This window comes from Saccopteryx leptura, chromosome 1 (genome assembly GCF_036850995.1).
Source record: "Saccopteryx leptura isolate mSacLep1 chromosome 1, mSacLep1_pri_phased_curated, whole genome shotgun sequence".
Classification (NCBI taxonomy): domain Eukaryota; kingdom Metazoa; phylum Chordata; class Mammalia; order Chiroptera; family Emballonuridae; genus Saccopteryx; species Saccopteryx leptura.
Genome location: NC_089503.1, coordinates 246,600,352 through 246,626,133, shown reverse-complemented (window position 1 = coordinate 246,626,133; position 25,782 = coordinate 246,600,352). Strand labels below are relative to the sequence as shown.

At 49.3% G+C, this 25,782-nt stretch overlaps 1 protein-coding gene across 7 annotated transcripts in view; it reads right to left on the bottom strand.

Annotated features, from left to right (window-relative positions):
• The window catches only part of TJP3 (tight junction protein 3), a 37,215-nt gene that overhangs the window by 3,921 nt on the left and 7,512 nt on the right, over positions 1-25,782 (bottom strand). For 4 of the 7 annotated variants that reach the window (XM_066343650.1, XM_066343658.1, XM_066343651.1 and 1 more), the window contains 14 exons: positions 17,437-17,493; positions 17,214-17,323; positions 16,179-16,281; positions 15,605-15,953; positions 14,913-15,016; positions 13,482-13,641; positions 13,087-13,195; positions 9,720-9,778; positions 9,408-9,474; positions 9,022-9,178; positions 8,376-8,484; positions 8,026-8,263; positions 7,270-7,481; positions 1,514-1,609 (listed from right to left, as the gene is read on the bottom strand). In XM_066343650.1, the coding sequence (XP_066199747.1) occupies positions 1,514-1,609; positions 7,270-7,481; positions 8,026-8,263; positions 8,376-8,484; positions 9,022-9,178; positions 9,408-9,474; positions 9,720-9,778; positions 13,087-13,195; positions 13,482-13,641; positions 14,913-15,016; positions 15,605-15,953; positions 16,179-16,281; positions 17,214-17,323; positions 17,437-17,484 (1,921 nt within the window). In that variant the 5' untranslated portion in view covers positions 17,485-17,493. The other 3 variants (XM_066343642.1, XM_066343646.1, XM_066343661.1) reach the window with 3 other exon arrangements.

Genomic DNA, 25,782 nt, shown 5'->3' with positions numbered 1-25,782 from the left:
TTATTTTAAAGCTGGCAACCACAGAGAGACCTAAGTCATTCAAATCATGCGGCCCTGAACTCAGTTTGAAGTCAGCTTTTAAAGACAAAATTACACGCTGATTGGGGGATGAGGAAGAGGGGAAGCCTAGCAGTAAAACAAAGCAGTGAAACAAGCTCTCACAATGCTTATCTATAGGATTAATTCAGGGAGAAACATTCTGGGAACATCTGCAACCTTGCAGAACTATCTCAAGACTACAGCCTGGGAAACTAGCCTCAAGGCCAGGGGTAAGGGAATCTTTAAGAAAATAAAAGTTCTGCTGAAAGACTCTTTGTTTTAGAGAAAGTAAAGTTCTGCTAAAAGTTACTTATGCTAAGAGCCTTTCTTTTCTACATTTCACTCTCACTTTCTCATGAGGAGGGTCGGCTGTTACTAGCCCATCTGACAGATGGGAAAACAGCCTCAGGGACATAAGGTCACCAGCTCAGAGTCATGGAGCCAATGACTGACAGGAGCAACAGCCTTATGCAGTCTGTACTTCAGACAATCGCTCTCCCAGGCTTGGTCCTGACTCTAGGCCTTTGCTCAGGCTGTGACTAAAAAGAAGCTGCTTTCAAGCTTCAGTGGCATTCAGCACATTCACACTGCTGTGCAGCCATCGCCTCCATCCATCTTCAGAACTTCCTCATCTGCCCAAACTGAAACCATATCCCCGTAAAACATTAACGTATCCCCCTCCCACAGCCTGTGGCACCCACCATTCTACTTCCTGTCTCTATGGATCTGACTTCTCGAGGGACCTCCTATCAGTGGAATCAGATCATATTTGTCCTGGGTCTGATTTATTTCACTGAGCATGATGTCCTCAGGTTCATCTAGGTTGTAGCATGGGTCAGAATTTTATTCCTTTTTAAAGCTGAAAAATATTCTATTGTCTGGATGGGCCACATTGTGTTTATCCATTCATCTGCCCATGGACACTTGGGTTGTTTCCACCTCTTAACTGTCATGAATAACACTGCTGTGAACCTTCATGTTCAAGTTGCAGCTCTCAGTTCTTTTCATGTATCACAAAAAATTTTTAACTTCAACTATTTAAAATATGTAAATACCATTCTTAGTTAGCAAGCTATATAAAAATAGCTGTTGAGCCAGATTTGGGCTGGGAGATGAAATTTGTTAACCCCAGTTCCAGCTTATTTCTGTAGTTGTTAATTTTTGGTTTCCTTGGGGGATCTTGTGTATTTTGATTTGATGCTGTGTCTTACTTAGCTCAGTAAACAAATCTCCTGAGTAAAGGAAGAAACAGTTGGCACATTGGCTCAATTGGCATTGGCTGTCTGGTGAACTGTGTTAAGAATTCTGAAGCTCCAACCTGCCAGAGTGCCAAGTTTGATTGAGGATGTCTGGCCTGGGTATTAGAAGGGGTTCCGGTGGTTCATGTTATAACTCTTACCCTCAAACACCAGGGGCTAGGAAGGGGTTGTGAAATGATTCACCAACAGAATTATTAAGGAACTTGGTTTCTCACCTGCAATTTCAAACTGCTCAGGCATCTCAGCAGTTAACTTCTGCATAGTAATGTCTGCTACGGGTCCCAGGATCACCACTGGGCGCTTGAAATTGGCTGAGGACCGAAAAACAATGAAAAGAATCAAAATCCCATTTGTAACAAAGACTGCTAGGTTCTTGCACAACCACTCTCCACTTCTCACATGGCACATGGCTGCTCAGCTAAGATTGTATCTCCCAGCCTCCTTTGCAGCAAGGGATAGCCATGTGACTTAAGTTCTGGCTAATGGGGTGCAAGCCAAATTAATGAGTACAATTTTGGGTTGTATCCTTCAAGGAAAGAGGTGAGCCCTCCCCATTCTCTCCCTACTGACTAGAATGTGGGTATGGGTGCACCATGATGAACCACACAGGCAGAAAAACAAGACATGGAGCCTGGATCCCTGAAACTGAAGCAGTCAGACCACACTCAGCTGCTTACACTGGAACTGTTACTTGAAAAAGGAACTTTTTTTTTTTTTTTTTTTAAATGAGAGGCAGGGAGGCAAAGACAGACTTCCACATGTGCCCTGACCAGGATCCACTTGGCAAGCCCCCTACCAGGGGATGCTCTGCCCATCTGGGATCACTGCTCCGTTGCTTGGCAACCAAGCTGTTTTTAGTGCTTGAGGCGAAGCCATGGAGCCTTCCTCAGCGCTTGGGGCCAACTTGCTTGAACCATTTCAGTCATGGCTGCAGGAGATGAAGAAGAGGGGTTGTGAAGAAGCAAGTGGTCACTTCTCCTGTGTGCCTGACCAGGAATTGAAACTGGAACTTCCACACACCAGCTGATGCTCTACTGCTGAGCCAACCAGCCAGGGCCAAGAAACTTTTTTTTTTAATGCAGCTGTCACTTGGAGTCTCTGTTATAGCCGTTGAACCTAGCCAACTCAGTGGTCAGCAAAACTACAACTCGAGGGCCACATTTGGCCCACTGCTTCTTTTAAAGTTTTATTGGCACAAAATCACGTCCATTCATTTATGTACTGTCTCTGGCTGCCTTCCTGCAGCTTAGTTTTGAAAGAAACCATCTGGCATACAACTCTAAAATAGTTACTGTCTGGCTCTTTGCAGGAAGAATTTACTAACCTCTGGACTAACTGACAAGACAATTTCACCAATGAGGAAACGGGTACAGAGGACATAATGGTGGGAAGGTGAGTAGCCAGCCCTCTCTTTGTACCTTCTCTTTTTCTCCTCTCCTTGCAAACCTCTCTTTCAAAAGCTCAATACATTCATATTTTTAAACTGTCATTGGCTGGGGATAGAAATTAAGTACATGGCCTTTGATTTTTAAATCTTTTTTTTTCTTTTTTTTTAATCTGGCAGTTCGTGCAGTGGCTGAAGAGAAATGCAGTCCTGTCTCATCCTGGGCGAATAGCTCTTGCCATCCTCCAGTATTTTTTCTAAAGCCCTCTGCACCTGGTTTTAATCCCTTCTCCCTTGAGACTAGACAAGAGCTTAATCTCTTTACTTCCTGAAGTCTGCATAGAACTATTCCCCTCCTCCCTTCTCAGGCAGGGAAAGGCTCTATGTACTAGTTTTGTGCCAGTATATATATATTTTAAACTGTGGTAAAATATAAATAACATGAATTTACTTTTTTAACCTGAACATTGTAAAGTGTCTAATTTAGTGGCATTTAGTACATTCACAATGTTGGGGGACCTCCTATGAGTGGATTCAGCTAATATTTGTCCTGTGTCTGACATACTCCACTGAGTATGATGTCCTCGGGTTCATCTAGATTGTAGCATGGGTCAGAATTTTCTTCCTTTTTTTTTCTGAAGTGAGAAGCAGGGAGGCAGAGAGACAGACTCTCGCATGTGCCCGACCAGAATCCAGCCACATGCCCACTAGGGGGCGATGCTCTGCCCATCTGGGGCATTGCTCAGTTGCAACTGGAGCCATTCTAGCACCTGAGGCGGAGGCCATGGAGCCATCCTCAGCACCTGGGCCAACTTTGCTCCAATGGAGCTTGGCTGCGGGAGGGGAAGAGAGAGATAGAGAGAGAGGAAAGGGGAGAAGAGTGGAGAAGCATATGGTTGCTTCTTATGTGTGCCCTGACTGGGAATTGACCCCAGGACATCCACACACCGAGCTGATGCTCTACCACTGAGTCAGCTGGCCAGGGCCAGAATTTTCTTCCTTTTTAAGGATGAATAATATTCCTTTGTCTGGATCTGCCCATGGACACTTGGGTTGTTTCCACCTCTTAACTATCATGAATAACACCTCTGTGAACCTTCATGTTCAAGTTGCAACTTTCAGTTCTTATCATGTGTCATAAAAACTTTTTAACTTCTTTTCGACCATTAAAGTATGTAAATACCATTCTTAGTTAGCAGCATGTATAAAAATAGCTGGTGGGCCAGATTTGACCTGGAGGGTGTGATTTGTTAACCTCAATTCTAGCTTATTTCTTTCTTTTTGTTTTGTTTTGTATTTTTCTGAAGTTAGAAGAGGGAAGGCAGTCAGACAGACTCCCGCATGTGCCCAACTGGGATCCACCCGGCATGCCCACTAGGAGGCATTGCTCGCCCCATCTGGGCTGTTGCTCTGCTGCGGCCGGAGCCATTCTAGCACCTGAGGCGAAGGCCATGGAGCCATCCTCAGTGCCTGGGCCAACTTTGCTCCAATAGAGCCTCGGCTGCGGGAGGGGAAGAGAGAGACAGAGAGGAAGGAGAGGGGGAGGGGTGGAGAAGCAGATGGGTACTTTTTCTGTGTGCCCTGGCCAGGAATAAAACCTGGGACTTCCACACACCGGGCCGACGCTCTACCACTGAGCCAACCAGCCAGGGCCCTAGATTATTTCTGTAGTTGTTAATTTTTTATCTTCTTGGGGAACCTTGTGTATTTAGTTTGATGCAACCACTACCAAAGTTCCAGAACAGTCTCATCTCCCCCAAAAGAAACACTGTTTCTATAAGCAATCACTCCCCACCCACCTCCCCACTTCCTGTCTCTGGATCTGCCTGCTCTGGACATTTCATATAAGTAGAATCACACACTCTGTGGCCTTTTGTGTCTAGGTTCTCTCACTAAGCACCATGTGTTCAAGGTCCATCTGTGTTGTAGCAAGTGTCAGTGCTTCACTTCTTTTCGTGGCTGAGTAATATTCCAGTGTGTGGAAAGACCAATGTGTTTATCTGCTCACCAGCTGATGGACACTTGGGTTATTTCCACCTTTTGGCTGTTATGAATAATTCTGCTGTGAACATTTTTGGCCTGAACCCCTGTTCACAGTAGGCATGTGGACAAGTTTTGGCCTGAACCCCTGTTCACAGTAGGCATGTATTTTTCGGGCACTATTGATCTGAAACTGACAGCCTTAAAATGGCGGCACCCACTAAGTGAATAACCCTCTCTCGCTATGCTTTCTTTTTTTTTTTTCTTTTTTTTTTTTTGTATTTTTCTGAAGCTGGAAACCGGGAGAGACAGTCAGACAGACTCCCGCATGTGCCCGACAGGGATCCACCCGGCATGCCCACCAGGGGGCGACGCTCTGCCCACCAAGGGGCGATGCTCTGCCCCTCCGGGGCGTCGTTCTGTCACGACCAGAGCCACTCTAGCGCCTGGGGCAGAGGCCAAGGAGCCATCCCCAGCACCCGGGCCATCCTTGCTCCAATGGAGCCTCGCTGCAGGAGGGGGAGAGAGAGACAGAGAGGAAGGAGAGGGGGAGGGGTGGAGAAGCAGATGGGCGCTTCTCCTGTGTGCCCTGACCGGGAATCGAACCCAGGACTTCTGCACGCCAGGCCGACGCTCTACCACTGAGCCAACCGGCCAGGGCCTTCGCTATGCTTTCTGATGTGTCAGCTGCTGCCACGTGTGGCTGCTGAACATTTTAAATGGGGCTCATTAAACCAGATATGCTGAGTCAAACCATACACCAGATATTGGAAGACTTAATATAAAAAAAAGTAAAGATTTTGATGCCTGACTGGCAGTGGTGCAGTGGATAGAGCATTGACCCGGGACACTGATGACCCAAGTTTGAAACCCAAGGCTGCCAGCTTGAGTGCGAGGTCACTGGCTTGAGCGTGAGATCATTGATATGATCTCCTTGTCACTGGCTTGAAGCCCAAGGTCTCTAGCTTGAGCAAGAGGTCACTGGCTCGGCTGGAGTCGGCCCCCCGGCCCCCATCAAGGGACATATGAGAAGCAATCAATGAACAACTAAAGTGATGCAACTACGAGTTGATGCTTCTCATCTGTCTCCCCTCCTATCTCTCTCCTTCTGGATAAAAATTAAAAAAATTGATTGTGAAATAGCTCATTAATAATTTTTATATGGATTATCTCCTGAAATATTTTAGATAGCACATGTTAAAAAATAAATTATTAATATTATTTTCAACCAGGCCCTGGCCACGTTGGTTTAGGGTGTCATCCCCATATGCTGAGGTTGCAGGTTAGATCCCCAGTCAGGGCACATATAAGTGTCAACCAATGAGTGCATAAATAACAAATCATTCTCTCTCTCCCCACTCCTTCTTTTCTCTCTCTAAAACAAACAAACAAAAAAAAAAAATTAAAAAAATTATTTTCAACTATTTCTTTTTGTGGCTCTTATTATTATTATTTTTTTTTTACAGAGTCAGAGGGAGGGATAGACAGGGACAGACAGACAGGAACGGAGAGAGATGAGAAGCATCAATCATCAGTTTTTTTCATTGTAACACCTTAGTTGTTCATTGATTGCTTTCTCATATGTGCCTTGACCGTGGGGCTACAGCAGACCGAGTAACCCCTTGCTTGAGCCAGCGACCTTGGGTCCAAGCTGGTGAGCTTTGCTCAAACCAGATGAGGCCACACTCAAGCTGGCAACCTCGGGGTCTCGAACCTGGGTCCTCTGCATCTCAGTCTGATGCTCTATCCACTGCGCCACCGCCTGGTCAGGCTGTGGCTCTCATATTTCTATTGAATATAGGAATTAATTTTTTTTTTCTTTTTTTCTTTTTTTTTTTTTTTTTTGTATTTTTCTGAAGCTAGAAACGGGGAGAGACAGTCAGACAGACTCCCGCTTGCGCCCGACAGGGATCCACCCGGCATGCCCACCAGGGGCGATGCTCTGCCCACCAAGGGGCTGGCAGCCTTGGGTTTCAAACTTGGGTCATCAGTGTCCCGGGTCAATGCTCTATCCACTGCACCACTGCCAGTCAGGCATCAAAATCTTTACTTTTTTTTATATTAAGTCTTCCAATATCTGGTGTATGGTTTGACTCAGCATATCTGGTTTAATGAGCCCCATTTAAAATGTTCAGCAGCCACACGTGGCAGCAGCTGACACATCAGAAAGCATAGCGAAGGCCCTGGCCGGTTGGCTCAGTGGTAGAGCGTCTAGCACCTGGGGCAGAGGCCAAGGAGCCATCCCCAGCGCCCGGGCCATCCTTGCTCCCATGGAGCCTTGGCTGCGGGAGGGGAAGAGAGAGAGAGGAAGGAGAGGGGGAGGGGTGGAGAAGCAGATGGGCGCTTCTCCTGTGTGCCCTGGCCGGGAATCGAACCCGGGACTTCTGCACGCCAGGCCGACGCTCTACCACTGAGCCAACCAGCCAGGGCCTATAGGAATTAATTTTTAAGGAATGAAGCCCTTTCTTGTCCCATCTGTGCCCTAAAATAACCAAAGTGGGAATTTTTGGTGGAAGGAGAGAGGTAAGCATCGTGGCTTCTGAAGGCTATACTAGAATGCCCTAACTCTTATTTGAGGCTCTGCAACCCCCTCGGCCTGGGTCCCACCTTCTCGCAGCACCACACGTTCATATGGTGGGTAGTGACCCTGCCTGGTCAGATCTGACAGGTCCTCATGGCTCCGATGGGTGGTCTTCTTGGCACCCCGCCGAAAACCCCGCAGTCGCCAGAACTCGGCCCGTCCACCAGAGCCCGCCGAGATGCCAGGCCCAGACCCCATGGTCCGCTGGGCAGCCTCCAGACTGGCCAGCTGCTCCGCCCTGAGGAGATTAGTGAGCACTGGCATCAGCACAATAATAGCCCCAAAGATGTCCCCATCCCAGTCTCAGGGCCTGTGTACATGTCATCTCACATGGTAAAAGGACTCTGCAGTTGGAGTTAAACCCCTGCCCAGTGCCATCACAGGGTTCTCATAGGGGAGGGAGGAGGGTCAGAGTCAGGGATGGAAGAGGCTGCACTCTTGGCTGTGGGGATGAGGAAGGGGCTGAGCCAGGGATGCAACATTTCTAGAAGCTGGGAAAGGCCAGAAACCATTCTCCCTGGAGACTTCAAAAGGACCAGCCCTGCCCATACCTGGACTGTAGCCCTAAAACATTCATTTCGGACTTGTGACTTTTAAACTGTGGACTAAAGCCACTGAGTTTGTGGCGACTTGTTACAGCAGTCCCGGGAAACCCACACAAGTGCGACCCTGAGCCTTCTGCACATCTCCTCAGGTTGAACCATCAACATTGCTAGGAAGTAACATTGTAGGGAAACTGAGGCTGAGAGGGCAGCCTGACTGAAGGGGGGAGCGGTCCCCACCTCTTCTGGTTGGGAATGATGCCACGCTCCTGCTCCCGGAGGTCTCGGCCCATGCGTACCACCAGCCAGTGGCCTCCTCGGGTGTGGCTCTGCCCAGGGCCTGAATACAGCGTGTCCAACACGTGGAAGACGTCACCACGGGTGAAGCCCAGGCCATAGGGTAAGCTGGGCTCCAGTTCAAAATGTGTGCGAATGTAGAAGGAGTCTCCCACACGGGACTGCACCATTTTCTGGAAGACTGTGGACAGGGAGAAGCTCTGAGCCAGCAGGGTTGCTGCCCTGACCTGACCCCTTCCCAGGGAGTGGGCCTCACCACTGGACCACACACAGACCCTCCCCGCTCAACTCACTGTCCTGCTTCCGCTGTGTCACCAGCTCCACCTCCTCGCCCAGTGGCAGCCCCAGCAGGACCTGCACAGCCTCCTCTCGAGTCAGGTTCTGGAAGGGCATATCATTCACCTGCCAAGAAAGGAATAGGGGATGGATGAAGCTCTGGGCATGAGATCCTAGTTCTTCCTCTGGACAAAGCCCACCCCCAACTGCTGCCAGAGCTGCTTTCAAAGGGCCTGGGGATTGGAGACAGCCAACAGGGGTATTATCCTGTAGCAGCATGGGCACCAGAGACAGATGAAAGTGCTGACCCAGAACCCAGGGCACAGGAACGGCAATCAGTACACGCAAAAATGAGCTTGGTCGGTTGCCATCATCAAGACATGGAAAAAGGGTCACAGCACTGACAAGGTCATGACACCGGTGGCAATTTTATGACACTCCAAAGAGTCAAGACAGTCACAGAGTCATGACAGGAACAATGATATATTGACACAGACAGTATGCTACAGACACCAGCCTTCAGAGTCATGACAGAGACAATAACAGACCCAGACAGAGGGTCACACCAGCTCTCAGCAGACCAGGGGTAGGACACAAGCTGTAACAGACTAGGGAGTATCTTCCGGCACACCAACACACCCACTGCCAGCCACCCCAGGTCACCTGCAAAATTTGATCTCCCTCCTGGATGCCCTGTTCCTCAGCTGGGCTGCCCTCCTGCACCTCCGAAACGAAGATGCCCACATCATTGCCTCCAGCTAGCCGCAGCCCAATGCTGGTGCCCTTGAAGAAGCGGACCACCCGTGAGTCAGGGCTGTACCTGCAGTGGAGGCAGAGGCAGGTCAGTCCAGAATGGGCAGAGAGGTGATGCCCTGGGCATCGCTGGGAGAGCCCCACCCCCTTTGGGCCTCAGTTTCCCAAATAGCCACACAGGACCTGTGGTAGTCCCATCGACACACTGGTGGAGGAAGGCAGGAATATGGTGACTGGGAAGGTATCCCAGGGATGTGGGAGTTTCAAGTTGGTGAGCTTTTTCCTGGGGCACATACCCACGATCCTCCAGGCTCTGACTGCTGGGTACCCTGTAGATGTCATAGCTGCTTTGCCTGGGAGTGTCTGAAAGGGAGCAGCTGGTCTATTTCTCAAGCACGTGGCCAATCCAGCCACCAAATCTTTGCTATAGGGTGTTGCTACCCCGTAGAATGCTGTCACCCAGCCCTCAGTCCTTCCCAGGGAACTGTCTCTGACCACTTAGGCCCATGCCAACCTCTCCCACTCTACCTGGCACAGCCTCACTGGCTGGGATTAGAATAGTCAGAGGAAGGATCCTCAGAGTCACCACCCACCCATCCTCTGTTCACCTGGTCCCAAGATGGTTCTGGAATCCATGGAACCTTCTTGCTGAAGCTGGGAGCTCTCCCTGGTGGCAAACAGATTTGGGGTGAGGTGTGGGAGTGGATAGCGAGGAGTGATTTTTAGAATTTTTATTTATCTGAACTCATTTAAATCTTAGTTCTGCCCTTCTGTAGCCATGTGATAGCAAGTCCATTGCTCCCTCCACCCCCATCTCAGCCTGTTTCCTCCCATGAGGTCTAGGGATGGCTGAATTAAGTGAGTCAAGGTTTCAGGGTGGGCAAGATCAAGATGAAATGAGCCTTGGACAAATAGTCATTTATTGTTTTAATATTAGGGAATAGTTCTACATGTTGCTATGGACTAAATGTTTATGTCCCTTACAAATTCATATGCTGAAGCCTTCACCTCCAGTGGGATGTGTTAGGAGGTGGGGCCTTTGGAAGGCTACTCGGCTTAGGTGGGGTCATGAGGTGGGGCCCCAATGATGGGATTAGTGTCCTTGTAAGAGACACCAGAAGCCCTGGCTGGTTGCTCCATGGATAGAGCATTGCCCTGGCGTGCAGAGGTTCTGGGTTCAATCCCCAGTCAGGGCACACATGATAAGGGACCATCTGCTTCTCTCTCCCTCCCTCTCCCCTTCTCTCTCTTTTCCCCTCTCTCACAGCCAGTAGCTTGGTTGGTCCAGGCATCAGCCCCAAATGGAAGGTGGCCAGGTGGATCCTGGTAGGGGCACATACAGGAGTCTGTCTCTGTCTCCCCTCCTCTCACTTAAAAAAAAACAAAACAAAGACACTAGAGATCACTCTCTCCACCAGGTGAGGACACAACAAGAAGGCAGCTATCTGAAGGCCAGAAAGAGGCCCTCACTAGAACCTGACCCTGCTGGCACCTTGACCAGGGACTCCAGCCTCCAGAACTGTGAGAAGTGATTGTTGTGTCAGCCCCCCGTCTTTGGCGTTCTGTTATAGCAGACTGAGCTGAGAGAGAAACCACATGAAGAGAAGAAAGTCCCCTGCAAAACCAGCCCACTGTAAACAGGGATGAGTTACTCACCAGACTTTTCAGACGCTTTCAAATATGCATGTGTGGGGAAATACATACTTTTGAAGGGAAATCTATATCAGGCCATATATTAGCGTTTCCAATGTTTGTCCTGTGAAACCCCAGTGCTGAGTGGAAGTGGGGAAAGAAATTGGAAAATACTATACTTCTACCCCGCACCCCGTGAAACAAATTGGTAGAATAAGGAGTCTGCACCAGAGAAACCTGTCAAGCTACTTGGACCCATTTGTCCAGAGATCCTTCTGTGTGCAAGAGAAATGCCCAGTAAAAGCACACAAAAGTCCCCCCAAACTTATGTCATTCTACCACAAGGTTCATTCACTCCACACGACGCAAAGTACATTTCCCTGGGTCTTTTAAATAAAATCTCCAAGACATTATTTTTCATGGCTGTCTAGTATTTCCTGGCAAGGATATGTTATAATCATAATAAAGAGTGGAAGACACTCAACACAATGAGCATTTACTATGGGCTAAGCACACACATGCATTGCCTCCTTTCGTCATTGTTAATTAACACTCTAAAGTACAAAAATAAAAAGAGTTACCCTAAAGTTCTCTTCTGGCCTCCGAGATGACCCCCAGAGACCCCCGCCTCCTGGTAGTTATGGCCTACTGTAGTCTCTCTTCTACACTGAACCAAGGTTGGCCTGTGTGACCAACAGAATACAGCGACAGTGAAGGCTGACACTTTTGACGTTAGGTTCACTGATATTCTCTTAGATCATTCACTTTAGAGAACAGTAAGTACAAGCCCCACCTGGTAATGATTTGAGTCCTCCTGCCAACAGCCATGGGAGTGAACCTGGAATGGATCAACCACCCCCAAAAGCCTACTGCCTAGACAACGTCTCAACTGTGACCTCATGAGATTGAGAAATCAGGACCACTTGTTAAGATGCTCACCAATTACTGACTCTCAGAACTTATGGGACATAATAAATATTTATTGTTGTTTCAAGTTGCTAAGTTTGGGGGTAATTTACACAGTGATAGATAACCCTGTATAAATTGTGTAAATTACCCCCTACTCCTCAGGGTGCTGAAAGCTTAGGTGAGGTGCTCATTAGCTAAATAAACCCCAAGTATTGAGCATTTATGCTTTTTTAGACATTGAATTGTATCCCCTCAAAATTCATCTTATGTCCTAACCCCTAATATTTCAGAATGGGATGGTATTTGGAAATAAGATTGTTGTAGATAATAATTAGTAAAGAAAAGGTCATGCTGGAACAGGGTGGGCCCCTGACCCAATATGACTGGTGTCCTTATAAAATAGAAAAATGTGGACACAGAGACAAACACAGAAGACAGCGAAGACACGCAGGGAGGAGATGGCTGTGTAGGAGCCAAGGAATGCCAGAGGCCATCAGAAGCTGGGAGAAAGGCTGGAACAGATTCTCCCCTGGAACCTTCAGAGGGAGCACAGCCCTGCCAACATCCTGATTTGAGACTTCTAGTCTCCAAAACGGAGACAATAAATTTCTATTGTCCTAAGCCATCCTGTTTGTGGCACTCTGTTATAGCAGCCACAGGAAACTAATACAAGGTAATTCCAATTTTCCCCTTTTATAAACATCATTATAATGAACAAGCATCCTCCAGTCCCCACATACATCATGGCTATTTTTCCCCCAAGAGAAATCCCTAAAAGGAACTTGCTGAGTGGGTCAAAGGGCTTATGCATTTTTTTTTTTTTTTGTATTTTTTCTGAAGTGAGAAGCTGGAAGGCAGAGATAGACTCTTGCATGCGCCCAACCAGGATCTACCCGGCTTGCCCACTAGGGGGTGATGCTCTGCCCATCTGGGGCGTTGCTCTGTTGCAACCAGAGCCATCCTAGCGCCTGACACGGAGGCCATGGAGCCATCCTCAGCGCCTCAGCCAGTTTTGCTTCAATGGAGCCTTGGCTGTGGGAGGAGAAGAGAGAGATAGAGAGAAAGGAGAGAGAGAGGGGTGGAGAAGCAGATGAGCACTTCTCCTGTGTGTCCTGGCTGCGAATTTAACCAGGGACATCCACACTCCAGGCCCACACTCTACCACTGAGCCAACCAGCCAGGGCTGGCTTATACATTTTAAGGGTTCTAGGATACATTATGAAATCTGGTCTTTTTGCTTTAAGTCAAGTCATATCTGGTTCTCCCAGTACACAAGAACCAAAAGCCACAAACTGTAGGTAAGAAAGACTATATGTGAATGGAAGCCTCTTCCATGCAGACCACCAGGACTGTACCCTAAAGGCTACTCCAGCTAGAAAAGATATACTCATGTTCCCCTCCTGCTTAACCATTCTAGCCAGTGGGGCTACATACACAGGGGAGTTGGTTCGGCTGGCATCGGGACTCTGCTGTCTGTGCTGGGGCGGTGGTGGGACATAGGATGGTGGAGCCTGAGACAGTTCTGAGCCGAGGTCTGAGATGTCTGTAGAGGAGAGAGCATCCCATCAGCCATCGTCATGCCTTCCAGACTGGACCCATTTCACAGGGGAACATCAAGGCCCCTCTAAGCAAAAGGACCTAGATATCAGAGTCAGGTTTGGCCAGGTAACTCCATCTCTGACTTGCTGTGTGGTCTTGAGTAGTTTCTATCCCTTTCTGAGCCTCTCAGGGCCAGGCTCACTGACTCCAACTTGACCCTGCCCAGTACTCTCGCCTCCCCTGCCCTTCATTCAATACCTTCCCCCAGGGCTTGCCTCCTGGCCTCTCACCCTCCAGGAGGGAGCTGTCACTGTCACTGACAGCTGGTGGGATGTTCACCAAAAACTGCCCTCGGTCTCTGAGCACCAGCAGAGTCAGCTTCCCTTCTGACTTCTCGATTAGTTGCCGTGTGTCACTCAGCGACAGATTCTGGCTGGACACCCCATTGATCTAAAACGAACCAGGAAGGAAGAAAGGACACGAATTAATGAGAGATAGGGGAATACTAGAAACAGACATATCAAAAGAAAATGATAGAATTAAGATTCCTGCTATGAGAGAAGTCTATGTCAAGAACTAACTTCCACAAGATTCTAGAAACAGACAAATTTTTAAGAACACTAGGGGAAATTAGAAACAGGTTGACTCTCTCATCTCCCTAGAAAGGGAAATTCCTCATGAGACACAAAGACACTAAGGCGCATTTCATTAGAAGAGAGGGAGAGGACACTTTAAGATAGTAGAAGGGCCTGACTAGTGGTGGTGGTGCTGAGGCTAGAACATCGGCCTGGGACACTGAGGTCCCAGGGTCGAAACCCCAACGTCGCCAGCCTGAGCACAGGTTTATCCACCTTGAGTGCAGGCTCACGTGCTGGAGTGCCGGGTTGCCAGCTTGAGTGTGGGATCATTGACATGCTTGAGTAAGGGGTCACTGTCTCAGCTGGAGCCCCCCAGTCAAGGCACATATGAGAAGCAACCAATGAACAATCAAAGTGCTGCAACTATGAGTTGATGCTTCTCATCTCTCTCTCTCTCAAAAAAAAAAAAAGTACTCTAGTACATACTGGAAACAAGCATTTAGAGGCAGATTAGAAACTCAATTTCTAGGAAGGACTTATGTCATTTCTACTCACATCAAATATCCCTTTCTCACATTCTCCCTTGGGAGTGTCTATTTTTCGTAATCCTGGAGATTGTGAGTTCTAGTTCCACACCAAGCTGCTTCTAGTGTTGGCCCAAACCACTAGAAACAGACAATTCCTCAGGCTCACTAGAAATAGATTACTCAGAAGACTCTAGAAACAATCAACTGAAAATGTTTTGGAAATCAAACACTAGGCATCACTAGAAACAGTTTTTCAGGAGCAGAGTTAGAAGGAAATCAGCTTTTAAGGCAGAGCTGCTCCTCTAAGCCTGGTCTCCCATTAGCACCAACCACCTAGGGCAGGTCTGGGAATCAGCTGTAGTCAGATGACCAATGATTCCAGATACTCGAAAAAGACAACACAAAGGGAGGCACTAAAAACTGACATTTGGCAGTGGAGTAGCAGCAGATGCAGAAAGCAGGGGTGGTGAGGGGAGAAACGGGGAAAGCCATCTCCAGTGTTTGGGAAACCGGCAACAGTGCGGAAGCCAAACAGTTCAGGGCCAGCTCTCAGTGGCACTGATCACTTCTGGCCTTGGTCTCTCTGCCCCGCACTCAATAGGAAGCCTGGACTCACCTGTAGAATGAGATCTCCTTCCTGCAGCCCGCGGTTCCGGGCAGCCAGGCCTGAATCCGTGATGTGCTTGATGAAGATCTGACTGCCCAGTTTAACCCCAAACTCTGTGGGGAGAGGAAGGAAACTGAGGCATGGCCTGGGGTCTGGGCTGCCAGGTTCTCTCAAAGTTCAGCCTTCTTGTGTACCCTTGGCCTTCCTGCTACCAGGGCCACTGTCCCACAGGGAAGGGTCCAACTTGGCTCCCTCCCAATCATACAGGGGCTGTTCTGATACTGACAACCTGACAGGACACAGAGTGTCACTGCAGGAATTCTATGTCATTGCACAGGAAGCTCCAGGGAGAATTGTTTCTGGGCTTTGCCAGCTTCCAGAGACACTGCCTTTCTGGCTCACAGAACCCTTCCTCCATCCCCACAGCCAACAGCGCAGCCTCTTCCATCTCTGACTCTGACCCTCCTGCCTCCCTCTTAGGAGGACCCTGTGATGACACTGGGCTTCTCGGGGAATACAGGGTCATTGCCACCTCAGTCTGCCCAGTCCCTTCGCCACGTGAACTGACATGGCCACAGGTCCTGGGACCAGGATGGGGATGTCTTTGGGGCCGTTATCTTGCCAACCACATACAATAAGGGATTGTCCCTTTGTAGGGACACCAAGCCCCACCGCCATTAACCTGTGTGCAGCCAGCTCACCTTCACTCTCCCTCCTTCGCACCAGCACCGACTTCACTGGTCTCATCTGCACATCCTGCAGTGGAAGCCGTTTGAAGCCGGAAACCAGGGCCAGCCCATTGGCCTCGGAGCCCCAACTCAGGCTTCTGCACCTATGGTTGCCAGCCTGGCTCCGGCAGCCTGCCCTGGGTCGATGGGAGCGCTCACCCAAGGAGCGGCCAGACCCACTGGATGTATCACCCTCATAGCCCCGGCCATGGTCAGCTTCCTCGAGCCGCCAGGGCACATCCTCATCTGAGTCTTGGTGTCCTGGGCCACAGGGGCTGGCCTTGGTGGTGGGCAGCTGGATTTTCCGGGGACGCTTCACAGTCTATTAGGGGAGGTGGGGGGATAACCAGCTCACTGCTCTGTCTCATCCACTGGGTGGCCCTTGGGGACCCCAGCCACTCTAGGCCTCAATATCCATGCTGTGAAATGGCAACAAGACCCCATTTGCTCACACTCTTACCACCCCTGTGCCACAGGACCAATGGGGCTCGCAGGGGGCAGAGGTGCCTGAGCCAGGGTCTGCCCCTCCCACCCAACCTCCACTCACAATGTTGGCCATCTTATTGCAGGTCTTGAGTATCTGAATGGCAAAGGTGGAGGTGACGCTCTCCATGGACACCCCATTCACCATGACAATCTGGTCCCCTATCCTGAGGGAAAAAGCCATGTTGCAGAGAGGAGGTCACACACAGGAGCCCTTCTCCCTAGGCCTTCCCTTGAAGGCCCTGGCACCTGCCCAGTGCCCACCTTCAGGCAAGGTACCCCTGGTCTAATTCACTGGTGTCTGAAGGCTCACAAAGGCATTTATCCTTCTGGTCCTCAGTTTCCTTATCTATAAAACGGGGCTGCTTGTAGAACCCACGCTAATCATACAATGAGACCATATAAGGGAGACTGGAATTACAAGTGGTGTCTCTATAACCCCCTCACTTTTTTCTCTCAGCTCCCCCTTCCTGCTTTTCTCTCTCCTCACCTGTGTTTCATATTCTTTCTTTCTCTGAAGTTGGTCCCTGATTCTGGGCTGAGCCATATCACCCATCAGTCACTTGGGTCCCAGAACCATTTTCCCAAATAACTCCCAGGAGTCTCCTGCCCCCATGGGCTCAGAACACTGGTTCCCCTTCCCTCCAGCCAAAGAGAGGTTTCTAGATCATAGGGATGTAAAGTATAGTACAGAGAATACAGTCAATAATATTGTAATAACTATGTACGTTATCAAGTAAGTACAGTACTAAATTTATCTGGGGGATCACTTTGTAAGTTATATAAATGTATAACCACTATGCTGCTGTATACCTGAAACTAATATAATACTGAATGTCAACTGTAACTGAAAAATGAAAAAAAGGTTTTCAGGACTTTTCAGTCCAGGTGCACCCTGGGGCCACTCTGACCTAGTAACTGCATCAGCGTCCAGGAAGTGCCTTGGGGAGAGTGAGAACTAAATCACTGACCCTGTCCTGCTGCCAGAAGCCCCGTGTTGACAGAGCTAGAAGGCACCAGGCACTTTCCAGCCTCCTGGCTTTGGCCCACACAGGTCCCTCCTCTTGATGTGTCCAAACAGAGCTGCCAGGATACTCACTGCAGCCTGCCCTCAGCCGGCCCTCTGGGTACCACATCGGACACAAACACGGATCCACCAGGCCGGTCTTGGCCACCAGAGATTGCAATGCCGAAGCCCCGGCGGGGGTCCTAAAGGGGAATCAGAGACAGAATGAGCTCTGCTTCCTTCCAGGACAAAGGCTCTCTCATCAGGACCAAACCTTCATTTCCATTGGCACCCCTCAGGGAGAGGGAAGCCTCACCTTGCAGACCGTGGCCGTGTGCTGTTCCCATATGGTCAGCTCCTCCATATCCAACACCTGACAGAAAGAGAACAGGGATGGTGGACATGAGGTCACAGCATATCTGTTGGAGCACTCGGGGATCCCCCAACCCTCAATGGGGAACCCTGATCTGACATTCCCATGATTTAAGCCTGTGGACAAGTTGCTACCTCTCTTGAGATCTCAACTTTTCCATCTGAAAATGAATTCAAGTCAGTGATTATCAACTGGAAATGATTCTTCTCTCCAACGGACATTTGGTGATGTCTGGAGACATTACAGGTTGTCACAACTGGGGATGCTCTTGGCATTGAGTGCATGGAGGCCAAGGATGCTGCTCAACACCCCCATAGTTTTCAGGATGGCCCCATCACAGAGAATGGTCCAGAACCAAATGCTGAGAGTGCCCAAACTGAGAAACCCCAGGTAAATGAACCAAATCATATTGGGAGCAAAGAAAAGGTGAGTTCTTGGTATCTTTCCCTCTGGAAGGTCTGGCTTTGCCCCTGGGGGGATCCAACAAGGCTTGCCAGGCAGAGGGAGCTCACTCTGCTCCAGCCATACAGGCCTCCTCACTGTTCCTCCAACGCACCAGGCATGTTCCTGCCCCAGGGCCTTTCCACATGCTATTCCCTCCACCTGAAACTCTCTTCCTACAGCTCTCCCCCTGACTACCTCCCTCAACTGCCTCATGTCTCAGCTTAAATGTCACCTCTTTGATTAGGCCTCTCAACCACCTTGTTTAGAACTGTAACCCCCTCCTGCCTCACAACAGACCACCTTCTGTGCTTATCCCTGATAGATTGTTCTGTTTCATAGAACTTGTGATCCCTTGACAATCCTTAGATATATTTTTATCTGTTCACTGTCCATCTCCCCCTCTAGAATACTGGCTCCGGAGGGCAGAGTCTTGTTTATAGTGGAGTCCTGAGTGCCTGAATCATATCAGAGATTCAATAACTATTTACAGAATGGATGAAGTCCTTCCTCTGTTTCAGGCACTTTATATGTCCCATCTCATTAATCCACTCATTGAATCCACTGTTATCCTATATCATAGATGGGGAAACTGAGGCACAGAGAGGTTAAATCACTTGCCACGATAACAGAGCTGACAGAGGGTGGGACTGAGGGATGTGGTGTATGTTATTTTCATACATACCAAGAACACAGCTATTGGAGTACAAGTTCCCAGGCTAGCACACCCTGGGAGAAAGGGGGACATGAGGTCTGGCTCCCATCCCTTACCTCTTGCCTTCTGCCAGGCTGCCCTGCTCCCTGGGTTTCTTATAAAAATGACTCCCCCTCCCCAGTTTGTCACAGCACAGTTCAATATCCCTTTGGCCCAAGACCCCTTCACAGATGCACTCCAGTGACTTTTCTTAGAGGTTCCCAGGAGAGCAGCCTTCCTGACTCTCAACAGTGGGAAAAGAGAGCAGAGGAGAGAGAAAAAAGGATGAGGAAGGGGTCTCACTCTTTGCCCTGCAGTTCCCAGGTAACAGGTCAGTGCTCACAATCAAGCCTCAAATATGCCAAGGTTGCGGGTTCAATTCTAGATCAGAGTCAACAAATAAATGCATAGATAAGTGGAGTAACAAACTGATGTTTCTCTCTCTCTCTCTTCCTTACTCTCTCTCTAAAAAATAAATCAATAAATAAACATTTAAAATAAAGAAGAAGGAAAACAAACAGCCACCAGGGAGCCAGAGTCCCTGAGAGGTGGGAGGACAAGTGCAGGTGGCCAGGCTTGTCCCAGCTTATATAGGTTCACCTTCATGAATACGGAGGCCTCCAGGGGGGTCAACCTTAACTCCTCAGCCCATCTCAGTTTGGTTCACCTCCAAACCATTTCCCTGGCTGTCACTATGCCTGGGACACACTCTCAGGATTGGCACACTGCTGGCCCTGCCACTTGGGTCTCAGATCAAACGCTGCCTCCTCAGGGGGCCCTCCTTAGTTAACTAATTTCCCTGGGCACCCAATCACTCCTCTTTGTTTTATTTCCTATGTTTTAACCATGGAATCCAAAATATATTTATTTTATTTTATAATTTGTTGACTTTAGAGAGAGAGGAAGGGGAAGAGAGAGAGAGAAACATCAATTTGTTGTTCCATTTATTTATGCATTCACTGATTCCTGTATGTGCCCTAACTAGGGATCAAACCTCGCAACCCTGGCATATTGGGATGATGCTTTAAATTCTTTTTTTTTTTAAAGATTTTTATTTATTTATTTATTATTATAGAGAAGGGAGAGAGAGTGAGTGAGAGAGAGAGAGAGAGAGAGAGAGAGAAGGGGGGAGGAGCAGGAAGCATCAACTCCCATATGTGCCTTGACCGGGCAAGCCCAGGGTTTTGAACTGGCAACCTCAGCGTTTCTAGGTTGACGCTTTATCCACTGCGCCACCACAGGTCAGGCCTGGGATGATGCTTTAACCAACTGTGCTACCCAACCAGGGCTAAAAACATTTTAAATTATCCTGTTAGATCATCAGTTTGGAAGTGTCTAGTCTTTCCTCTTGGACTGTCTCCCTGGGTACTCTGGTGATGGCCATCAGCCTCTGCTGGGCCCTCCTTTCCAGGCCTTTGCACAGCGCTGTACTCCCTGGCAAACTCCTATCCATCCTTCACACCTCCAGTGCCACTGTCTCTTCCTCCAGGAAATAAGTCCTTGATGCCCCCCCATCCCTGATTATTGAAACTTGGGATGTCCCAGTCCACCTGTCTTCCTTATACCCCTCCAGTCTGGGGGCTCCTGGTAGGCAGGAATGGGGCTCCTGGGATCCCAGCATTGTTCCCAACAAACAGGCTCTGCAAAGTTTGAGAAATGGATGAATGGTGGAATAAAAGACAGATTCAGCCAGAAACCCAACTAGGTAGGTACAGAGTAGCTAGACCCCCTCAGACTGCTCCCCAAGGTGACCTCTGGAGAGGATGGGGCCTAGACCTTCCTCCCATCCTTCCTCAACCTCCCTTGGAGCTGGACACAAACACTGGAGAGGAGAGATAACCAGAGGAACAGGACCTATCAAATCAAATAGCCCCCAGCAAGTGGCTCCCAGGCTGCAGTCCTCTCTACCCTTCGCAATCCCACCTCCAGGAACAATGGCAAGAGGAAGGACAAGGGGCACAGAGTTGGCGAGGGGATTCTGGGAGCTGTTCCTGCAGCCTAGGAGTAGGTGGCAGAAACCAGAACTGCCTGGTCCTTAGGCCTCAGGCAGTGTGGCCTCAGAGATCCAAGTACCCCCTACTGCTTCAATTTACCCCTCTGGGCTGATCTAAAACCCAGTAGGTACCTTGTGTGTGAGTCAACTGAAGCTCCACCCTGGAAGGTGAAGTCCACCCAGATAGAGACACAGCGATCTCATTCCCCCAACCCAGCCAATTTACTGGAGTGTAAAGGGGGTTTCAACCCCTGACAGCTATCTCTGTCCAGTCATGCAAGTTTATAGCTCTGTGTACAGTAGGAACTAAACACATGGAGGTTCCCTCTCCAGCAGCCTTCATCAAAAGCCACCCAGACCACAGATGAAGTCATGCCAACAGTTCTACCATTAATGCTCAAGATTAACTTTGCCAAATACCCCTGGGAACCGGGTGTAAACGTTTTTCCTGAGCACCTACTACATGCCAGACACTTAAAACACATTTGCTTTTAAAATCCTGTCTCCAACCCTCTTTAAAATGACGGTCACCTGTTTTATAGATGCAGTACGGAGAGGCGCTGGCTCACTGGCCCAAAGTTACACGGAAAAATCGGGATTTGAACACATTTCTAGCGAGTAATGGAGGCAGCTTTTGGTGTCGAGGGGCGCCAATGCGTCTCGCAGTGCAGCCTCGGGCTAGCCTCCGCACGCCTCTGGGCTAGCCTCCGCACGCCTCTGGGCCTCAGTTTCCCCATCTGTTACATAGGCAGAGGGTGATGGGATCCTGGGTCCAATCGGTCCCACCTCAGTTTAACTGCCTCCCTCTCCCGCCCTCGGCGGGCTACTCGCCTGGAATCTCACCGCCATGGTCCACTCTGGGGCTCTCCAGCGCCCCTGTCCCTGGGGAGTCTGGAAGCAATCTGTTCCCACCCTCGGGTGAGGTGAGAGGCTGGGAGGGTCGCGGTGGAGTGAGTGCCCGACACTCGCCCTCCACCCGCCTTCTCCGCCGCTTGAGGCTGCACCTGCCTCCTTCCTCCTGCGCGTCCCTTACCGGCCCCGCCCCCGCCCCGACACGCCTTCGGGACGCCTCGGAGGCCGCCTTCACCGCCACCCCCCACTCCCAGCTGCCACACCACAGGATCCAGGCCCTGGGTGGTAAGTACTGAACGGGTTTTCCACCTAGCCGAACACTAGCTAGCGGCCGAAACTAGAGACAGGCCAGGCGCGGCTGCAAGGAAGACCCGGCAGAAATCATAGCAATGTTCGGAAAGGAGCTATAATTCAGTAGATTTTTCTATCACAAAGGGACACATGTTGAGGTTCAGTTGGGATGCCTAACAGAGCCGAAGCTAGTTGAGGGCTCGAGACCTACGGAGTATAGGGCTGGTCTTTCTGGAGTCACTCCAAGGAGGTTTACTCCATTTCACAGACGAGAAACTGAGGTAGAGAGAGGACATCAGCATGGACTTTCTAAAAATGCACAGCTGTCCTTACTGGGGCCTGGCTCTGTCTTCACACCCAACACTGGGTTGGGCCCCCAGCAGAGGAGGGCGAGGCAGACGGAAATTCCTCAGGTTCCTGGGAGTAAAGGTCGGACTTCCTTCTCCTCACTTAGCCTTGCCTCACCTTCACGAACCCCTGTTCCTAAGGTAAGGTAAAGGAAGGACCTCACCAGGACAGGAAACCCCCTACCCCGGGCTAAGTGAGGGAGAAGTCACCTGGGTGGGTGGAGCTGATGGTGGCTCCACCCACAGTCCTTTCTGCTTTAAAAAAAAATCTCCCTGAAGCTCAGCTCATCCTGAACCCCATTTCACCCCAACGTTGAAAGGGCATATCTGGGTATAGTCACCCCTTTCCAGCCTCATCCAGTCAAGATTGTGCAGAAAGAAACCCTAGACTGTGGGAAAGGGGAAGACAGAGAGGAAAGTGAGAGATTAGGGAAGGCTTCCTGGAAGAGGGGGCATTGCAACTGGAGGAGTTTTTTTGTTTTTGTTTTTATTCATTTTCTTTTAGAGAGGAGAGACAGAGAGAGAGAGAGAAGGGGGGAGGAGTAGGAAGCATCATCTGTATGTGCCTTGACGGGGCAAGCCCACTGTTTCGAACCAGCAACCTCAGTATTCCAGGTTGACACTTTATCCACTTATGCCACCACAGGTCAGGCTGCAACTGGAGTTTTGAATGTTGAACAAGAATTGACAAGTAAAAAAGACAGACAATAAAATTAAAGTATTTGAGTCCCCCAAAGCTGACTTCTCACTCCTCTTGACTGAGTTTCTCTCCAAAAATACTAGTCTGGAAACACCAGTCAGCCAGAATCATCCCCTCAAGGGTCCCCAAATGCCACCAAAGCCATAAACCTTTGCAGAAGCCCCTTCTGAAGACTTATTTGTACCTCAGGGCTGGACTGGAAAGCTCAGCCTTTTCCAATGTGTGACTTTCAGCTATCAATAGACGGCACAGAAAATCATTTTAGTTAAAACAAAATCAAACATTTTAAAATAGCTATGTATATGTTTTAATAATGGGTCATGGGAAAAATGTAAGTTCCCCACTGGCAAATGCACATAGGGATTTTTTTATTATTATTATTTTTATTTTTATTTTTTACAGAGACAGAGAGTGAGTCAGAGAGAGGAATAGACAGGGACAGACAGACAGGAATGGAGAGAGATGAGAAGCATCAATCATTAGCTTTTTTTTTTTATTGCGCTTTGCAACACCTTAGTTGTTCATTGATTGCTTTCTCATATGTGCCTTGACTGCAACCCCTTGCTCGAGCCAGTGACCTAGGGTTCAAGCTGGTGGGCTTTTGCTCAAACCAGATGAGCCTGCGCTTAAGTTGGCGACCTCGGTGTCTCGAACCTGGGTCTTCTGCATCCCAGTCCGACGTTCTATCCACTGCGCCACCGCCTGGTCAGGCGCACATAGGGATTTGTGACTTACTTAGGAGGACTTACTGATTGGGACACAAGTTTGGCAAGTTGGACAAGTGGCCTAGAGGTGACTGAAGCAGGGCTGGGTGGGGGGCATTCTGAATTCCTACACTCAATGCCACCCAATCTCAGTGCCATTATCTAGAGAATAAATGTATTGAATCCACGGAAATGAGACTACTGGCTCACACTTTTTGAGTGCTTCCTTCACTCTAGCCAGTTACACATGATATTCATGTGCCCATTTTGCAGCTGAGAAAACTGAGGCCAGATGAGTCAAGTGGCAGTCTGACCAGCAAGAGCTGAATTTGTCTGTTTGACCCCACACCCATCACTATCAGTACCTGTCACTGGAGGGTGATTCTGCCTCCAGGGAACACTGGACAATGTCTGGGGACATCTGTGGTTGTCACAACTGGGGGTATTCCTGGCATCAGGTGGGTGGAGGCCAGGGATGCTGCTCCACACCCCACAGTTCCAAAGATGGTCCCCACAGAGAGCGGACTGACTTCCAAATGTCAATAACACTGCAGTAGAGACACCCTACTCTAAACCCTTCTTGAGAAGAAGGCAACCACCTCAGGACACATGGTCTTCCTCCAGTAACTCACCACTCTGATCTCACATTTTCATGTCCCACTCAAGAGCACCCAACAGCTCCCTAGTACTCATCAGATGACCCTATACTCAAGGGCACTGGCCTTCATCCCCCCATTCCCCTGACCCCTGACCTTCAGGTCACTATAAGGAATTAAAAATCTGCTTTTTAACAATCTATTTTATTCATGTCTTCATTTTTCCATTCACTAACAAAAATGTTCCAAGCCTTGGCCAGGTAGCTCAGCTGGTTAAAGCATCATACCCACACTCCAAGGTGTGGATTCAATCCCCAGTCAGGGTACTTACAAGAACCAACCAATGGGCCCTGGCCGGTTGGCTCAGTGGTAGAGCGTCGGCCTGGCGTGTAGAAGTCCCGGGTTCGATTCCCGGCCAGGGCACACAGGAGAAGCGCCCATCTGCTTCTCCACCCCTCCCCCTCTCATTCCTCTCTGTCTCTCTCTTCCCCTCCTGCAGCCAAGGCTCCATTGGAGCAAAGTTGGCCCGGGCACTGAGGATGGCTCTGTGGCCTCTGCCTCAGGCGCTAGAATGGCTCTGGTTGCAGGGGAGCAATGCCCCAGATGGGCAGAGCATCGCCCCCGGGTGGGCATGCCTGACCGGGTGGATCCCGGTCAGGCACATGTGGGAGTCTGTCTGACTGCCTCCCAGTTTCCAACTTCAGAAAAATACAAAAAAAAAAAAAAAAAAAAGAACCAAGCAATGAATAGATAAATATGTGGAACAACAAATTGATTTTTCTCTCTCTAAAATTAATAGATTTTAACAAATTAATGTTTCAAGCCCCTAGTATGCACTAAGTGCATGAAGAAGTGATGGGGACCAACTTCCCACCTGAAATTGCAGTGCCAACTTCAACCAGGCAAGGACAGGGCAGGTGAGGCATGAGGGGTGAGGGAAGAATGCAGGGGAATGTGAGGTCCTGGAAGTGCTTGGCCCCTTCTGAGCGTATATGGGGAAACTGAGGCCCAGAGAGGGCAGAGGCTGGGCTGAGGTCCCCCGAGTGTCAACTGCCAGGAGGTGTAAGAGCCTGGGGGCTTTACTCCTGGGCTTGGGATCTCCCTGCTGGAAGCGGTTTTGCTGTGCTTAGGTTGAGGTCATCTGTGGCCTAACAGGTTGGACCAGAACCCAGGAATGTCCTGAAGCAGTTCTGCATCCTGTCTGGGCTATGGTTCAATCATCAGTGGTTCTTGTGTGCCCACTGTTTACATACAGAACTGACAAAACAGACCCAGTCCCTGCTCTAAAGAAAGCCCAAGATCTTCAGGGGAGATAGACAGTAATGGAATCATTATAAAACGTAAGTAAAAAGTACAACCTAGACTTCTGAGTGTATTGGCAGGAGACATGACCTTGGCTGGAGGTTCAGGGATGGCTTCTCTGAGGAGGTGGCACTTGAGATGAGAACTGAATTAGAAGTAACCTAGGTGAGAGGGACCTAGGCAGAGAAACAGATGTAAAGGAGGTGAGGGAGGAACCATGGGGATATCTGGAGGAAAGTGTTATAGGTGGAGTGAACTGTACATGCAAAGACCTCGGGGCAGGATCAGTGGTGGGATTCAGCCGGTTCACACTGGTTCGGCAGAACCAATACCTAATTTTTTTTTTTATTTCAGAGAACCGTTTGTTAA